Here is a 12985-nt window from a genome sequence, read left to right as displayed (position 1 = left end):
GAGGTGTTGTTTCCTCCTCACGCTGTAGGAGACGTTCAGTCATCTACCTTGTGCCCACAGGTTAAATGTTGGGTGTTTCTTTTATAATGGTTTGATGGTTTTTGATGGCACATCTCCATCACAGGTTTTTACATCTCTGGCACACCATGTGCTAGTTTTGTGTCTATGTTAGATGAGATTAATACAGTCTGAGGTTCCACCAGTCAAGTTACTGGTCAGAATAACGTTATCCTTATTTTTCTTGTTAACATGCTAACAGTAACAAGAAGAACAAGGTTTCAGACCAACAACGTGTGTGATAATTGGTTATTATTCTGTGTCACTTGCTGCTAAAGTGCAGGGTTTGTTCTCTCAGCTGTAACCAGTCAGTCAGGACCACAGCGGAGGTCAAAGAAGGTGCTGAAGTGACTGAATTATTTTATTGCTCTTGGAGGTAAAAACATTTTTTCACTCCTACGAAGGTTAACAGAGCCAGAGACAGCCTTGATGTGAAAATCAGCGGTGTGAACGGCACACCAGCAGAACTGGACTCAGTTTCAGTGTAAAGACAGAGGTCTCAAAAAGCTGATGACCTGATGTGTGAGGCCCCTGGAGGACGAGCAGGCCCAGCTGTGTGGTGGTCAGACAGAGATGAACCGCTGAAAGACGCCTCTGATACTTTCATCACATATTTCACACCAAAGCATCAAAACAGAATATTTTGAAAGTGCTGTCTCGGGGAGGTGAGAGTCGTGCTGCTTCACTTCACCAGATGGTCACAGAGACGTGGGACAACATGGGAACTCTAATCTTGGATCACGTTGCTCGTAGGCCACCGAGGTTTGGTGTGTTGTGCCGTCCGTGTGCATCCCAACAGCGATGCATCTGAAGCCGGTTTAGGGGAGGACGTGGAGCCCGGAGCAGCAGGAGGTCAGCTGGAGCCCCCACGGCCTCATGGGACCGGACCGCTGCCGGCCTCCTCTGCTGCAGCGTGACGAGCTCTGCCCACGATCTGGAGCTGATCTTTATATAACTCCAGTAGTCGTGGGAAAAAGCCTGATGGCTTTTTTTCTTTAAACTGCAGCCTCAGACTGCTGACGGGAACTGGGAGAAATGGTTGTGTGTGTTTGGTGTGTGTGTGTGTGTGTGTGTGTGTGTGTAGAGTACCCGTTCACCTTGGGAGACCTCCAGTCTGGATCCTCGATCAAAGACTCATCAGCACATCAACATCTGAACTATAAATGTTTATCATATCTGTGCAGCATTAAGACTCATCTGTGTAACATCTGACTGTGGCAGCACTTGTTATGGCTGTCCCCCTGCTCTGTGTCTGTACACCTATATAAATACACCCTTCATCACTGTCACACCTTATTGCCTCATATTCTCTCTCTTATTTATTTCTCTGCCTGCAGATCTTCATATAACGTCATTTTGCTCTCGTATGGTTTTTCTCTTACACCTCTTCTGTTTCCCTCTAAAGATTTTCACAAAGAGGCAACAAACAACCTGAATGTGAATGTGTGATGATGTCCGTCACCATGGCAACCGTCTCACCGCAGCGAGGCCTTTGTTTTAAGCGTGACCTCGGCGTACAAGACGACCTGTCGTGACCTCCAGGATGATCACAGCCCGCTCAGATCACCATGTGATGTGAGGAGGGCGTTTAAATGAGGGACACCAGGAGGGTCTGACACCGCCATGAACTTGGGACTGCACAGCCTCAGAGTGGCAGGGGGGTGACGTCGCCATGGCAACCACCGCGCCGGGGCAGGTTGCGACCCTGACGGAGCCGAGTGAGGGAGGGGGGGTGTGTAGAGAGGAAAAAAAGATGAGTGACAGGCCCGGCCAATAAGGCATGAGGGGGGAATGTGAGGGAATGCAGCGCCTTTGTTCAGCAAACATCTCAGGAACGCACTCAGCTTCTGCAGAGAACTGAACCTGACCACCGGTTTCCTGCCTGTCTGTGGACCGGAGCAGAGTCATGACTGGACCGTGTGTGTGTCCATGACGACTACAGACGACTACAGACGGGCCTCATTCACAAATGTGACATCATGTGCAAAAGCCGTCAAATCTCTGAAAGGATGCAAATTCCCAGAGTTTATGCTGGAGGTGCTCAACCAAAATCATATAATACCAACACTGAGTACTCAAGGATGAAGGCAGCACACACACACACACACACACACACACACACACACACACACACACACAGCTGGCTAATCTCAATTTAACCAATTTTTTCAGGTCATGTCAACTAAACATGCCAACGCTGCTGTGACAAAGACCTCTAGGCCAAAATATTTGCATGTTAGCATATGTTAACATGAGAAACTGAGATGAGTGAACTTAGTCCTGAAGATCTCTGTGTGTGTGTGTGTGTGTGTGTGTGACCTTCACCCTTGGGTGCTCAGTGTTGACACCGTGTGCAAAAATGTGACAGGTTCTCTGGAATCGTGTCGGGAGAAATGAAGTGCAGCATCCTGAACATGACGACGAGGAGGGTTTTCATTTCTCAGTCAAACTCACTTTCCTCTGTATCTCGTTTCAGAGCCGCAGATAAAAAAGGACAAGTTAGGTTTGAAGTAAAGTATTGTTGCCTGGCAACAGCATTGAAAACCCAGCAGTGTCTGGGGGTCTGGGATTTTTTTTTAACTTTGTGTTTGTCCTCATACACACTCTGTAATTGTACCATGCAGTGAGTATGGGGAGAGGGGAACACAGTGAAATCTATTTTATCCTCCTCACAGCGTTGTGCCTGAAGGCATCACGTGACGCCTCGTGTGAGATGTCGTCTCTCTCTCACACTGTTGTTACATGTGAGTCCATGTTGACTGGAGACGTTCACAGGCAGATTCTGGCACACGATACTGAAACGTTGAGCAAATTTAGATTTAGTTTAATGACGTTTGGACCCGGTGGCGTGCAGTCCAGATGCTGCTCAGTCCTGCTGTTTGTTTTTCTCTCTAAATGGATGCGGTGGAGTCGGGGGATTTGTGGGGAGGAAGAGTGCAGATGCACTCACCTCTGACCCTTTGTTCCCTGAATAAATGGTGGATTACTGGGAGGCTGATTTGCTACCAGCACATAAATCTGACACTCTGACGCCATCTAGTGACGCGTGGCCCACACAAGCTCCTCCGGCTGAGAGGGAGCAGAGGTTTTACTCCAGTAACTGCCCTGTGGACTTCACCCTGTGTGCATTTAACAGACACACTCACATTTCAGACGTCCATATCAGCATTTCTCCAAACTGTGTTTCCACTGGTCGGAATAACTACACATATAACAGTGTACCTGGCAGAAAGCTCAGCATATCTACAACTTTGATTGTACAAGTCAAAACCAAGTTAAAGACATTTCTGACATTTGATAGGCTGAATACATGCGGCAGATATCAGTAATCCTTCTTCCTCCTCAGTGGGAACATTTCAGATATCCACAACGACATGTTAGATACCCAGAGAGAACAGGTTGGGTATCTGCAGCACAGCTCTTACCGGGAAAAACTCCCATTTCAGATTTCTACAGTCCAACTGATACTAGTCAGAGCTGAAGTCGGCCATTTTGGCATTTATTCTCATCATTCTGGACCAACCAGATAAATACATTTGTCATATCTGCTGTTGCATTGTTGCATGTATTAGAATATTTAAAACGAATGAAAAAAGTCATGTGTTGTAGGAAGAAATCTGAGACTGTGGCTTTCTGAAATGGTCTTTTTGATGAGGAAGACCTGAATTAGAGATATCTGCAGCACGTCTCCAAACTGAGTCACTGAGTCCCTGAGGCTGACACGTTGTGTAAAGATATTTATTCCACAGACTACATCACCCGACAGTGAGGGCACATTTCACTCTGCCCTCCACAACACTCAGTAGAAACAATAGAAAAAGCTTCTCCTTCCTCACAGTGGAGAAGGAGCACACAGAGACGGGAGCAGCGCTGCAGACATCACGAGGGCCTCGGCTCGGCTGCGTGGGAGGGACCAGCTGCCTCTGCCGGGCCCCCGTCCACGCAGCTCCTCGGCTGCTCAGATGGATAATGATGTGGAGGAAAGGAGAGGGAGGGAGGGTGGACTCAGGCGAAGTTATGCTTGAGGAAGTTGATGAGTCCGTTGGTGGAGGAGTCGTGGGAGTGGACCTCTGCGGCGTCCTTGAGCTCAGGCTCGATCTTCTTCGCGAGCTGTTTGCCCAGTTCGACTCTGACAGCACAGAGGAGGAGAGGAAGAGGAGGGGGAGGAGGGAGAGGAGGGAGAGGAGATGCGGAGGCTTGAAGGACACATGAAGCGTTTGATCAAACGCAGACACATTAACACTCGAATGTCTGTTTTCATCATGTCAGAGAAGAACAGGACCAAAACAGCTGCTCTCTGACTCACAGTCAGCATCCAGCTCTCCCTGTTCAGAGCCTTAAAGATCAGCATGTCTGCGCTATCACATGCTAATCATGAAGCCAAAGATGGATCATTACACACACATTTCCCCCAAATCACATTCAGGAAATATTTAACTCTTTTGGAAACTTTAGAAACTCCTCTAGACTTTAAAGGTCTTTCACCAAACCAAACCTCGGCCGAGCAGCGTGAGGATGTGATGATGGCAGGCTGCTGCTTGTAGTGAGTGTAGTGAGTGTAGTGTACAGTGTGTAGTGTGTGTGTGTACAGTATAATGAGTCTCACCCCCACTGGTCAAAACTGTTGATCTCCCACATCACGCCCTGGATGAAGATCTTGTGCTCGTACATGGCTGTGAAACAAGACAGAGTGATCATCACTGAGAGTCAGGAGGTGGTTTTTACCTTGTTTTTGGTTAAAAAGGATTTCAGGGAACACAAAGCAGCTGCTGCACATAACAAAACATGTTGAAATAGATGCTGATGTTTGGAGTGAGAGTCTCTCCCTCACACTTCTGATGAACACAGACCTTTGATCCATCTTACAAAAACACAAACTGCAAACTGACAGCAGTCACACAGTGGTGATGTGTGTGGTTGTGTGTGTTCCAGAGCTCCCATCCGACCGGACACTGGATGTGAGGCTGTGTGTGTTTTATCCTTTCTCTTGGTTTGGGGTCCTGAGCGCAAACAGACCGGCAGTTGCTATGCAACAGTGTGCAGCATCCTACACCGACCTCATCTGTATGTTGTAGCTGTTTTCCAAACTGTTGCTGTGATCTGAATGTGCTGTTAAAGGCAGTCAGCACATTATCAGGGGTAGCTGAGCGGCGTGGGGCGGCTCGGAGAGGTCGGTTACACCACACGATGGGATAAAACATTTCAATGAACTAATCCTACAGTGTAAAAGGCCAGGAAGCAGTCAGGACAAACTGGTGTTAGTGTCAACAAATCAACAAAGGAAAGAGATTCAAATGATTAACAAGGATCCTAACTAACACATGATATGATGTGAGGTGTCAGCATGCTGTATGTAGGGTCAGAGTGTGTGTGCAGGTATCCATTATTAAGTATGTATATGATGTGTGACCCCTTCACTTTAACATCAGCGAGGACCTGCTGTTCTCAGCTCTGTTCTCACCTATGAGCGCTCCCAGCGTGTACGGGCTCAGTTTCCTGAAGATGATGGAGTTGGTCGGCCTGTTTCCTTGGAATACCTGGTTCAAACGGGGACAAATGTCTGATCACACAGAGCGCTTTGTGCTCGCCGTCATCACAAACACTCCTGGTGAGGTTTGTGTTTGTCCACCACGGTCACCGGGGGGCACTGCCTCCTCTGGTGCCGGCCCCCTCTGCTGTCACTGCTGTGAGAGCTGCTGAGCACACGGTGTCACCTCTTCCTGTCTGAACTTACTTTGTGTGGCAGGATTTTCTCCAGAGCCTCCCCGCTCAGGCCGCCGGCCTCCAGCTCCCTCCGGGCCTCCTCTGTGGTCTTTCCCTGCATCAGAGCTTCTGTCTGGGCCAGGAAGTTGGCCAACAGGATCTACAGCCACATCAAACACACACACACACACCTTCAGATACACGCCTGTCACACCTGGAGTGACCTCTACAGTACGTGGTCTTCAATGCAGTACTGTAGTAAGGCCTTAAAAGATCACTGTGTGAGTGTGTCTGAGTGTTTTCATTTATGTTTTTATGTCTTATGAATCATGGAGTAAGTATTTGGAGCATTTTGAAAATACAAAAATACGTTCAGCCCTGTCAAACACACACTTCAAAATATTCAAAAGCTATTGAGATATTTACTGTAATACTGTAATTAACAGGAACGCTGCCCAGCTCTGACTGACTCATGTTGATGTTGATGTTCAGTTAGAGCCGTCAGTGAAGGGGTCAGAGCGCTGGGGGCGTCAGAGAGGGTCAGTGTGAACTTCAGCTGGCTCTGGTGCTGGAGGAATGTGTGACCTTTAAGGATGATATCTTAAAAGTATGTATTCCTCAGGTTTTGCAGGCACTTAATACACTAACGCAGCTCAGATCACCGTTTCACACACGGTGGGCTCAGAGGTCACAGGGAGATGTTTTACAGTCTGTCAGGTGAATTATGAAACCTGAAAAACTATAAATAACCGTAGTAAAAGTGTAAGATAAAATGTTTGCAGCATCCAGTACTTGATTAAACACTCTGTGCTACCTTGTGGTGCAGGTTGTCTCTGATGGGGTGCTGGGACTGAGCCGGGATCAGGAAGTCAGCGGGCACCATGCGCGTTCCTGAGGTGGACGCAGGTGGACTGCGTTAGTCAGACTTTATAATCCAAGGTCAGACTTTATGATTCTAATGCACCAGTCAGGACGGATCAGGATGGTGTCTGGAGGCGTTACCTTGGTGGATGAGCTGGTAGAAGGCGTGCTGTCCGTTGGTTCCCGGCTCCCCCCACACGATTGGCCCGGTGTGGTAGTTTACACGAGCTCCCTGGTTTGTGATGTACTTTCCATTTGACTCCATGTCTCCCTGGAGAGCAAACACACGCATGTTAAAGCCTCTCTGGTGGCTGTAGACGACAGTGTGTGAATGCTGTGATTGTATCCACAAGCTAGACAATGACACTGATTACAGTCTCTGGGTTTTACCTCTCTGTTCTTTGACTAAAGACAAAGAATGTTTGTAGAGGAAATGTGTTTTTTTCCCCTCATTGCTTTTAGCCATGAACAGTAGAACAATGTTTAGAGGAACCAGCTTCTGTGACGTGTCCAGTTTTGGTGGTTTTGTGTGAAACCAGTTTACAGTGACTCCTCTGCTCTGGGCTCAATATGACACAGTCTTAGTACAGAACTCTGACTCTGCATTGTTTTCCTCAATGCAAAGTTTTTACATTCATGATTTTGTATTTGCACAAACATAGAACTGATGTCTACCACACATTTACTAAACAGAATGAAAGTGCTTTAGTTACATAATACCTTTGAATAATATTACAGCAGAGAATCAGGTACTGTGGGCACCCAATGAATTATATGGAATGAATAAATTATTATAAATCATTATGGTAACTGACAAATAACATGTTAATGTGGCTGAAATATTTTGGTTTGACGAGCAACAATTAACTGAGAAAAAGAGGAAGATTATGTCGGGTGGCCAAACTCTGATTTCCTGGGAAGTAAATTTAAAAAACGGTGTATTTGATCGTGTAAAACAGCTCTGGATCTGTTCTCAGGCGTTCCCACTGGGACCTGTGAGGCCTGCGGCTCAGCGGGGGCTGACCTGCTGGAAGTAGGCCGTGAAGCGGTGCATGTACTGGTCGTAGGGCAGCATGGCGTGGGTCTCTGCGTGGAAGAAGTTGCCGTACCAGATGCCCAGCAGAGCCAGCAGGACGGGAGCGTTCTTATCCAGAGGAGCGGTGCGGAAGTGGTTGTCCTGCAGCAGAGGGAGGGGGGTGGTTTAGATTCACGTGCTCTGTGTCTGCTCTGCATTTGAGCCACTGAGGTGGAGATCTGAGGGTGGTGGAGAGGCACCTACCATCCAGTGAGCTCCTGACAGAAGCTTCTCAAAGTTGTCGAAGCCTGATGAGGACAGAGATAAAACAAACTACTGAATGATTCTCGTGCTTGGTGGTGGTAGAGAGATAATTGTCGTTGGTCCAAAACCTTCCTCAGGTGTTCACAGGTCAGATCTGGTGAGGCCTGGAGGGCATTTTATCATGTTCATAATCACCAAACCGCTCAGTGAGCCCTGAGGCACCTGCATTTGATAAGTTTCTCCTTTCTTCTATTCAGGTTTTTCCTTTAATTTGTCCCCGTCTGTATTTACTAAACCCTCCATCTGAACTAAATGCCTGTGTGTCCACTACTTGGTTTATGTGAGCTGCAAAACTAATGACATTCCCATCAGCCTCAGCGGTACTGTGCTGAGTTTAGCGCTAATTGATAAATATTAGCATGCTAGCACGCTCCTGTGATGTTGAACATTATACCTGCTAAACAGCAGCATGTCAGCATTTATCTAACTGCAGGACAACTTCACAGAGCTGCTAGCATGGCTGCTGCTGACTCTGACATTAGATTCATCCATTTCTGTCTGCTTTTTTAGGCCCACAAGTCATTAATTATCAGATTTTAAACAGAGTGGCTTTAGATTAGTCTTGCATTGCCACAGAATATACAAATGTGCATGTTTCCACTGAACGTACCGATGTGCAGGGCAATGGACATTCCAATCGCAGACCACAAGGAGAAACGACCACCAACCCACTAAAAGACAAAAATAAATAGTGAACGTCCACAGCTTGTACAAAACTCCTTGAAAAATGAGGGTTTTTGTAATCAGAGCTGTGCACACAACAGGAGCAGTAATGTAATTAACCAGAGCAAAACAGAGCACTGCATCACTTAGCCTCTGATCATTTGCATAAATCCTGAGCCAGTGGTCTAGTTTCTCTCTCTCAGAGACAGAAAATACTGTGTACTCTGCACATGTAATGAGTGTAAAACACTGGCAGCCGTGTTTTCTGTCACATAAAGGGCATATTATAGCTGTTACCCTTTGAATACCAACAATGTCACTAAATGCAGCTCTCTGACCTTTGATGCACCCCAGCCTTTACAGTAACCTCTGCAAGAGAGAAGGTCGCTACCAATAATAACTGAGTCTGAAGAGAGAGGCTTCTGATTACCCAGCAGCTGCTGGCCAGAGCCTCTGTCCCACCTACTTCACAGGTCAAAAGTCTATCTTATTTATAGCTGCTGCTGCCGCCTGCGGCCCCCCCATCACGATCTGTGGATGAAGACAGGAGCTGCTGCACGAGGCTTAAAGAGCACTCACATCCCAGAACTCAAACATGTTCTCTGTGTCGATGCCGAAGTCCTTCACTTTGGGCTGAGGGGGAGACGGAGAGGAGCAGGACAGTTAGGATCACAAGTCTGGACAGAGAGGAGAGGGGGGGTGGCGTTTAACCTGTACATAGAGGTTTATGACTTACTGCATTAGTGGAGAGGGCCACGAAGTGCTTGGCTACAGCTGCTTTCTGTTGAAACACAGAGACAGTATGGATGAAGGTCTGCCTGTCTGTCTGTCTGTCTGTCTGTCTGTCTGTCTGACCGCATACTCACATCTTTGGCGTGTTCAAGGAACCAGGCTTTGGCCGACTCAGCGTTGGTTATGGTCTCCTGGGTGGTGAATGTCTGTAAATGGAGAATTAGACAAAACAAGTATCAACACGTGATGCGACTAAATGTTTGTAGATCTAGAGCAGACTTTTAATTTAACAAACTGAGAGCAGAGAGCACAAAAATAAAGACTCTGCGCTCTGAGATATTTATTCTGAATGCACATTTCATAGTTTAAATGAATCGTTTAGCTGCTGAAGGCTGATATGAAAGACACTCAGCTCATCTACTAACATTAACTCAGCTCATTCATCCGTCTGAATGGAAACGCTATTCACATTTTTTCATGTTACATGTAAGTATTAGCAGGAAAGTATTAAAGTAAAAGAGCTGATTTGGTTCCTCTGGCTGAGACGTTTGGAGCCACCTTGGATGCGACGATGAAGAGGGTCGTCTCTGCGTTCAGCTGCGCCAGGGTTTTGGCGATGTGGGTCCCATCGATGTTGGACACGAACCACACGCGCGGTCCGCCCTTGGAGTAAGGCTTCAGGGCCTCGGTGACCATCAGGGGGCCCTGCAGCTCAAATCAGCTCAGGTTCAGCTCCAGATAAGACTGAATGTAAATGTGCGGAGCAGCAAAAGTCAGAAATACATCTTTTCCATGAATCACACTCACAAGGTCAGACCCTCCGATGCCGACATTGACCACATCTGTGATGGCCTTTCCCGTGTAGCCCTTCCACTCGCCACTGCGAACCCTCTGCAACACATCAGCACATTAAGCTGATGTTTCTACCACAAGCTTGTAGCTGCAGCAAACCTTCATCAGTGAATTGTACTCACATGACAGAAGCCCTTCATCTTCTCCAGGACTTTGTTGACGTCTGGCATCACATCCTTGCCTTCCACCATGATGGGAGAGTTGGAGCGATTCCTCAGAGCCACGTGGAGCACAGCCCGGCCCTTCACAAACAAAACACACACCTTCACTCGGCGTGGTGGCACTGACCCCTTACTGCTGGCTGCTGGTGATCAGGGGGTTAAAACGAGCCAAAAACAAGAAAATGTTCAGCAGTCATTGTGCCACATGGTGTAAACACAGCCTTAGTGTCTGTTTCACCCCCCGGGATGAGTGTCAAAGGGATAAACACCATCTAAGTCAAGTTTCAGCTTCCTACAATGAGCACCTCAGTGAAGTTGATCTTCTCTCCGGTGAACATCTTCTCTCTGGCTGCTTCGATGCCCCTCGACTTGCCCTGAGGAGCACAACAGATGATTTAACTGCACCTCACAGCAGCAGAGACGTATCCAACATGTGAACATCACTAATAAAAAGGCACATTTAGTCTCAAGATGAAGCCTGTATTGGATGAATGGGCCCCACATGCTGCAAAGGCTGATGGGATTCCCTCCTCTCGACCAAACTGAATAATCAGGGGGCTGCTGAGAAAAGCTGCTGCAGCATATTGAGAAACCAGCTGAGATAATGAGGATGGAAAAGAATTTACCAGATCAACCAACATCTTCATGACTTCATCGGTGATGAGATTCTTGGAGTAATCCAGCAGAATGTCTCCATCCTCCGTTTTCAGAGTCAGACTGGCCGAACGCAGAGAGACACAGAGAGTTCAGTGTGAGCAGGGAACAGGTTCCTACTAATACCACTCTGTAGAAAGTTACCACAGCAAAAGTATGCGAGTAAAATCAGGAAACTGGACATAGAAAGGATTAAAAGTAAAAATAGAGCAGAAATGTCTTTGCTGGAAACATGAGACTGTTACTACAGTACATAGAGTACATAGAGTACATAGAGTACATAGAGTACACACAGCTGTACATTTATATAATGTTGGGTAATTTAATTTAGATCAAACCATCATATTTCAACAGCTCCTCAAATGTTACATAAAAATGTAAATCTGTACAGTAAATAAAGCTGTCTGATATAAGTAGTATTTCCCTTTGAGATGTTGTGCAGTAGAAGTACAAAGTGACTTGAAAAGAAAAGACTCGCATGAAGTAAAAGTACCTCAGATTTGAGGTTCGTACTTGAGTAAATGTACTTAGTTACACTCGACCACGGCTTTGCTCCCTGGACTTCATCTGCAGAGCATATTTACATCTTAATAAACCACAGTCACCCCAGAGAAAACAACAGAGCCAAGTTAGAAGTCCTGAGGAATGTGACTGCCGCCTGAACTGAGCTGGATTTGAGCCTCTTTCTTATGAGTGTTTGATGACTGTGCTCCCAGTCTGTCTGGTTTTATTTCTAGTTAAACTGTAAGCGGTGTGCTGTCTTGGCCAGGTCTCCCCCTGAGGAGAGATTTCAGGCTCAATGGTTAAATAAAGGTTAAATAAAATAAAGAATAGAATCAACAGTTTGGAGAAAAGTCCACTGACTTTGATGTCAAGTGGTGCACAGATGAAACATTTGAGTGTCAGTCAGAAATAACGACTTCAGAAAGACGTCTGTGGCGAGAAAACATCACGATTCAGTGGTTGAGTTTGACACTTCGTCATCACGTCAGGCGGCTGCACGGCTGTGTGGCAGGGATGCATCAGGGCACTGTCACGTGAACACAAAGAACCAACAACCGCACCACCCAGCGGAGACACTCTACCTGAGTTTGTTGAACCTCTCCTTGTCCGCCTCAAACATGTGCCTCATGTTGAGGTTCAGGGCGTGGGCCGTGTACCAGTGCTGCAGCTTCTGGAAGCTGGGGTCCTGTGTGAGTCCCATGGTGTCCAGAGGGGGCCTTGCTGTGCTCAACTAGCCTGGCTGAGTGGGACCGAGCAGGTCAGGGGAGGCTTTTTGAAGGGCGTCCAGTCCAGATCCACACTGGCCCCTCCTACAGCAGACACACTATATTCAGGGCCGGTGCATGTCACACCTCCACGCTGTGCTGCAGGGGTGGGGTGGAGGGGGTCAGTACAGTGGGTGTAGTTCAATGTGCTGCTCAAAGGTCCCACACAGTCCAGACAGTGCTGCAGTTCTCTGGCCTGCTGCACTCATGTAAATCCCCCCAGAAATACTTCAGCTGTCAACATCATCGCTGACATGACAGAGAGGATCAGAGAGACCAGATCCTGTATGATGCACACAGGTAGGGGAGAGCTAGCTAAAGACGTTTGGTAGCAGCATAAAGCCTTTGTCATGACGTCAGGGGGGGCCGCTGTGACGTTCATTATGACGCTGTGGCTTCAATAAAACACTGTCATAATAAAACACAGTGAATTCCTTCATTTTACTTCTCATGATAGAAAACAATTCAAATGAATAATCTTCATTCACATTGATGGTTTAAACAGTCAGACAAACACACTGAGTGTTACAGAGATTCTGTTCAGTTTAAAACTGATAAAAAAACTCAAATGTTAAATCTTTTTTACTGAAACCTCATTGATGACGACAGCTAATCCTGTGTAAGTGAGAGTGTGTCTGATGGTTAATAACTGGCTGTTAAAATAAGTTATAATAATTAAAGGGAAACCCAGTTCA

The 12985-nt window shown here is 46.9% G+C and overlaps 1 protein-coding gene across 1 annotated transcript; it reads right to left on the bottom strand.

Moving 5' to 3' along the window:
- Nucleotides 1-3779: 3779 nt before the first annotated feature.
- gpib (glucose-6-phosphate isomerase b) lies at nucleotides 3780-12313 on the bottom strand. Its single transcript, XM_070855967.1, has 18 exons — nucleotides 12108-12313; nucleotides 10995-11085; nucleotides 10674-10742; nucleotides 10330-10449; nucleotides 10163-10246; nucleotides 9914-10060; nucleotides 9490-9561; nucleotides 9360-9404; nucleotides 9203-9256; nucleotides 8571-8631; nucleotides 7901-7944; nucleotides 7646-7798; nucleotides 6763-6892; nucleotides 6575-6651; nucleotides 5792-5920; nucleotides 5519-5594; nucleotides 4664-4730; nucleotides 3780-4186 (listed from the first exon to the last, which is right to left on the bottom strand). Exons 1-18 carry the CDS (start codon nucleotides 12224-12226, stop codon nucleotides 4063-4065), a joined length of 1662 nt encoding a protein of 553 aa, XP_070712068.1. The 5' UTR covers nucleotides 12227-12313; the 3' UTR covers nucleotides 3780-4062.
- Between the last annotated feature and the right edge of the window lie 672 nt (nucleotides 12314-12985).

Source organism: Pempheris klunzingeri, chromosome 1 (genome assembly GCF_042242105.1).
Source record: "Pempheris klunzingeri isolate RE-2024b chromosome 1, fPemKlu1.hap1, whole genome shotgun sequence".
NCBI lineage: Eukaryota > Metazoa > Chordata > Actinopteri > Acropomatiformes > Pempheridae > Pempheris > Pempheris klunzingeri.
The sequence above is the reverse complement of the archived record's forward strand: the minus strand, read 5'-3'. Positions and strand labels throughout refer to the sequence as shown.

What these genes read in the sequence shown, in the direction of transcription:
- gpib (XM_070855967.1), bottom strand. Translation starts at nt 12,226, where the DNA reads ATGGGACTCACACAGGACCCCAGCTTCCAGAAGCTGCAGCACTGGTAC. An exon ending in AGAAGATCAACTTCACTGAG is followed by an intron (nt 10,450 to 10,673) that starts GTGCTCATTGTA and finishes TTGTTTGTGAAG; the next exon opens with GGCCGGGCTGTGCTCCACGT. An exon ending in GAGACAACCTGCACCACAAG is followed by an intron (nt 5,921 to 6,574) that starts GTAGCACAGAGT and finishes ATGTGGCTGTAG; the next exon opens with ATCCTGTTGGCCAACTTCCT.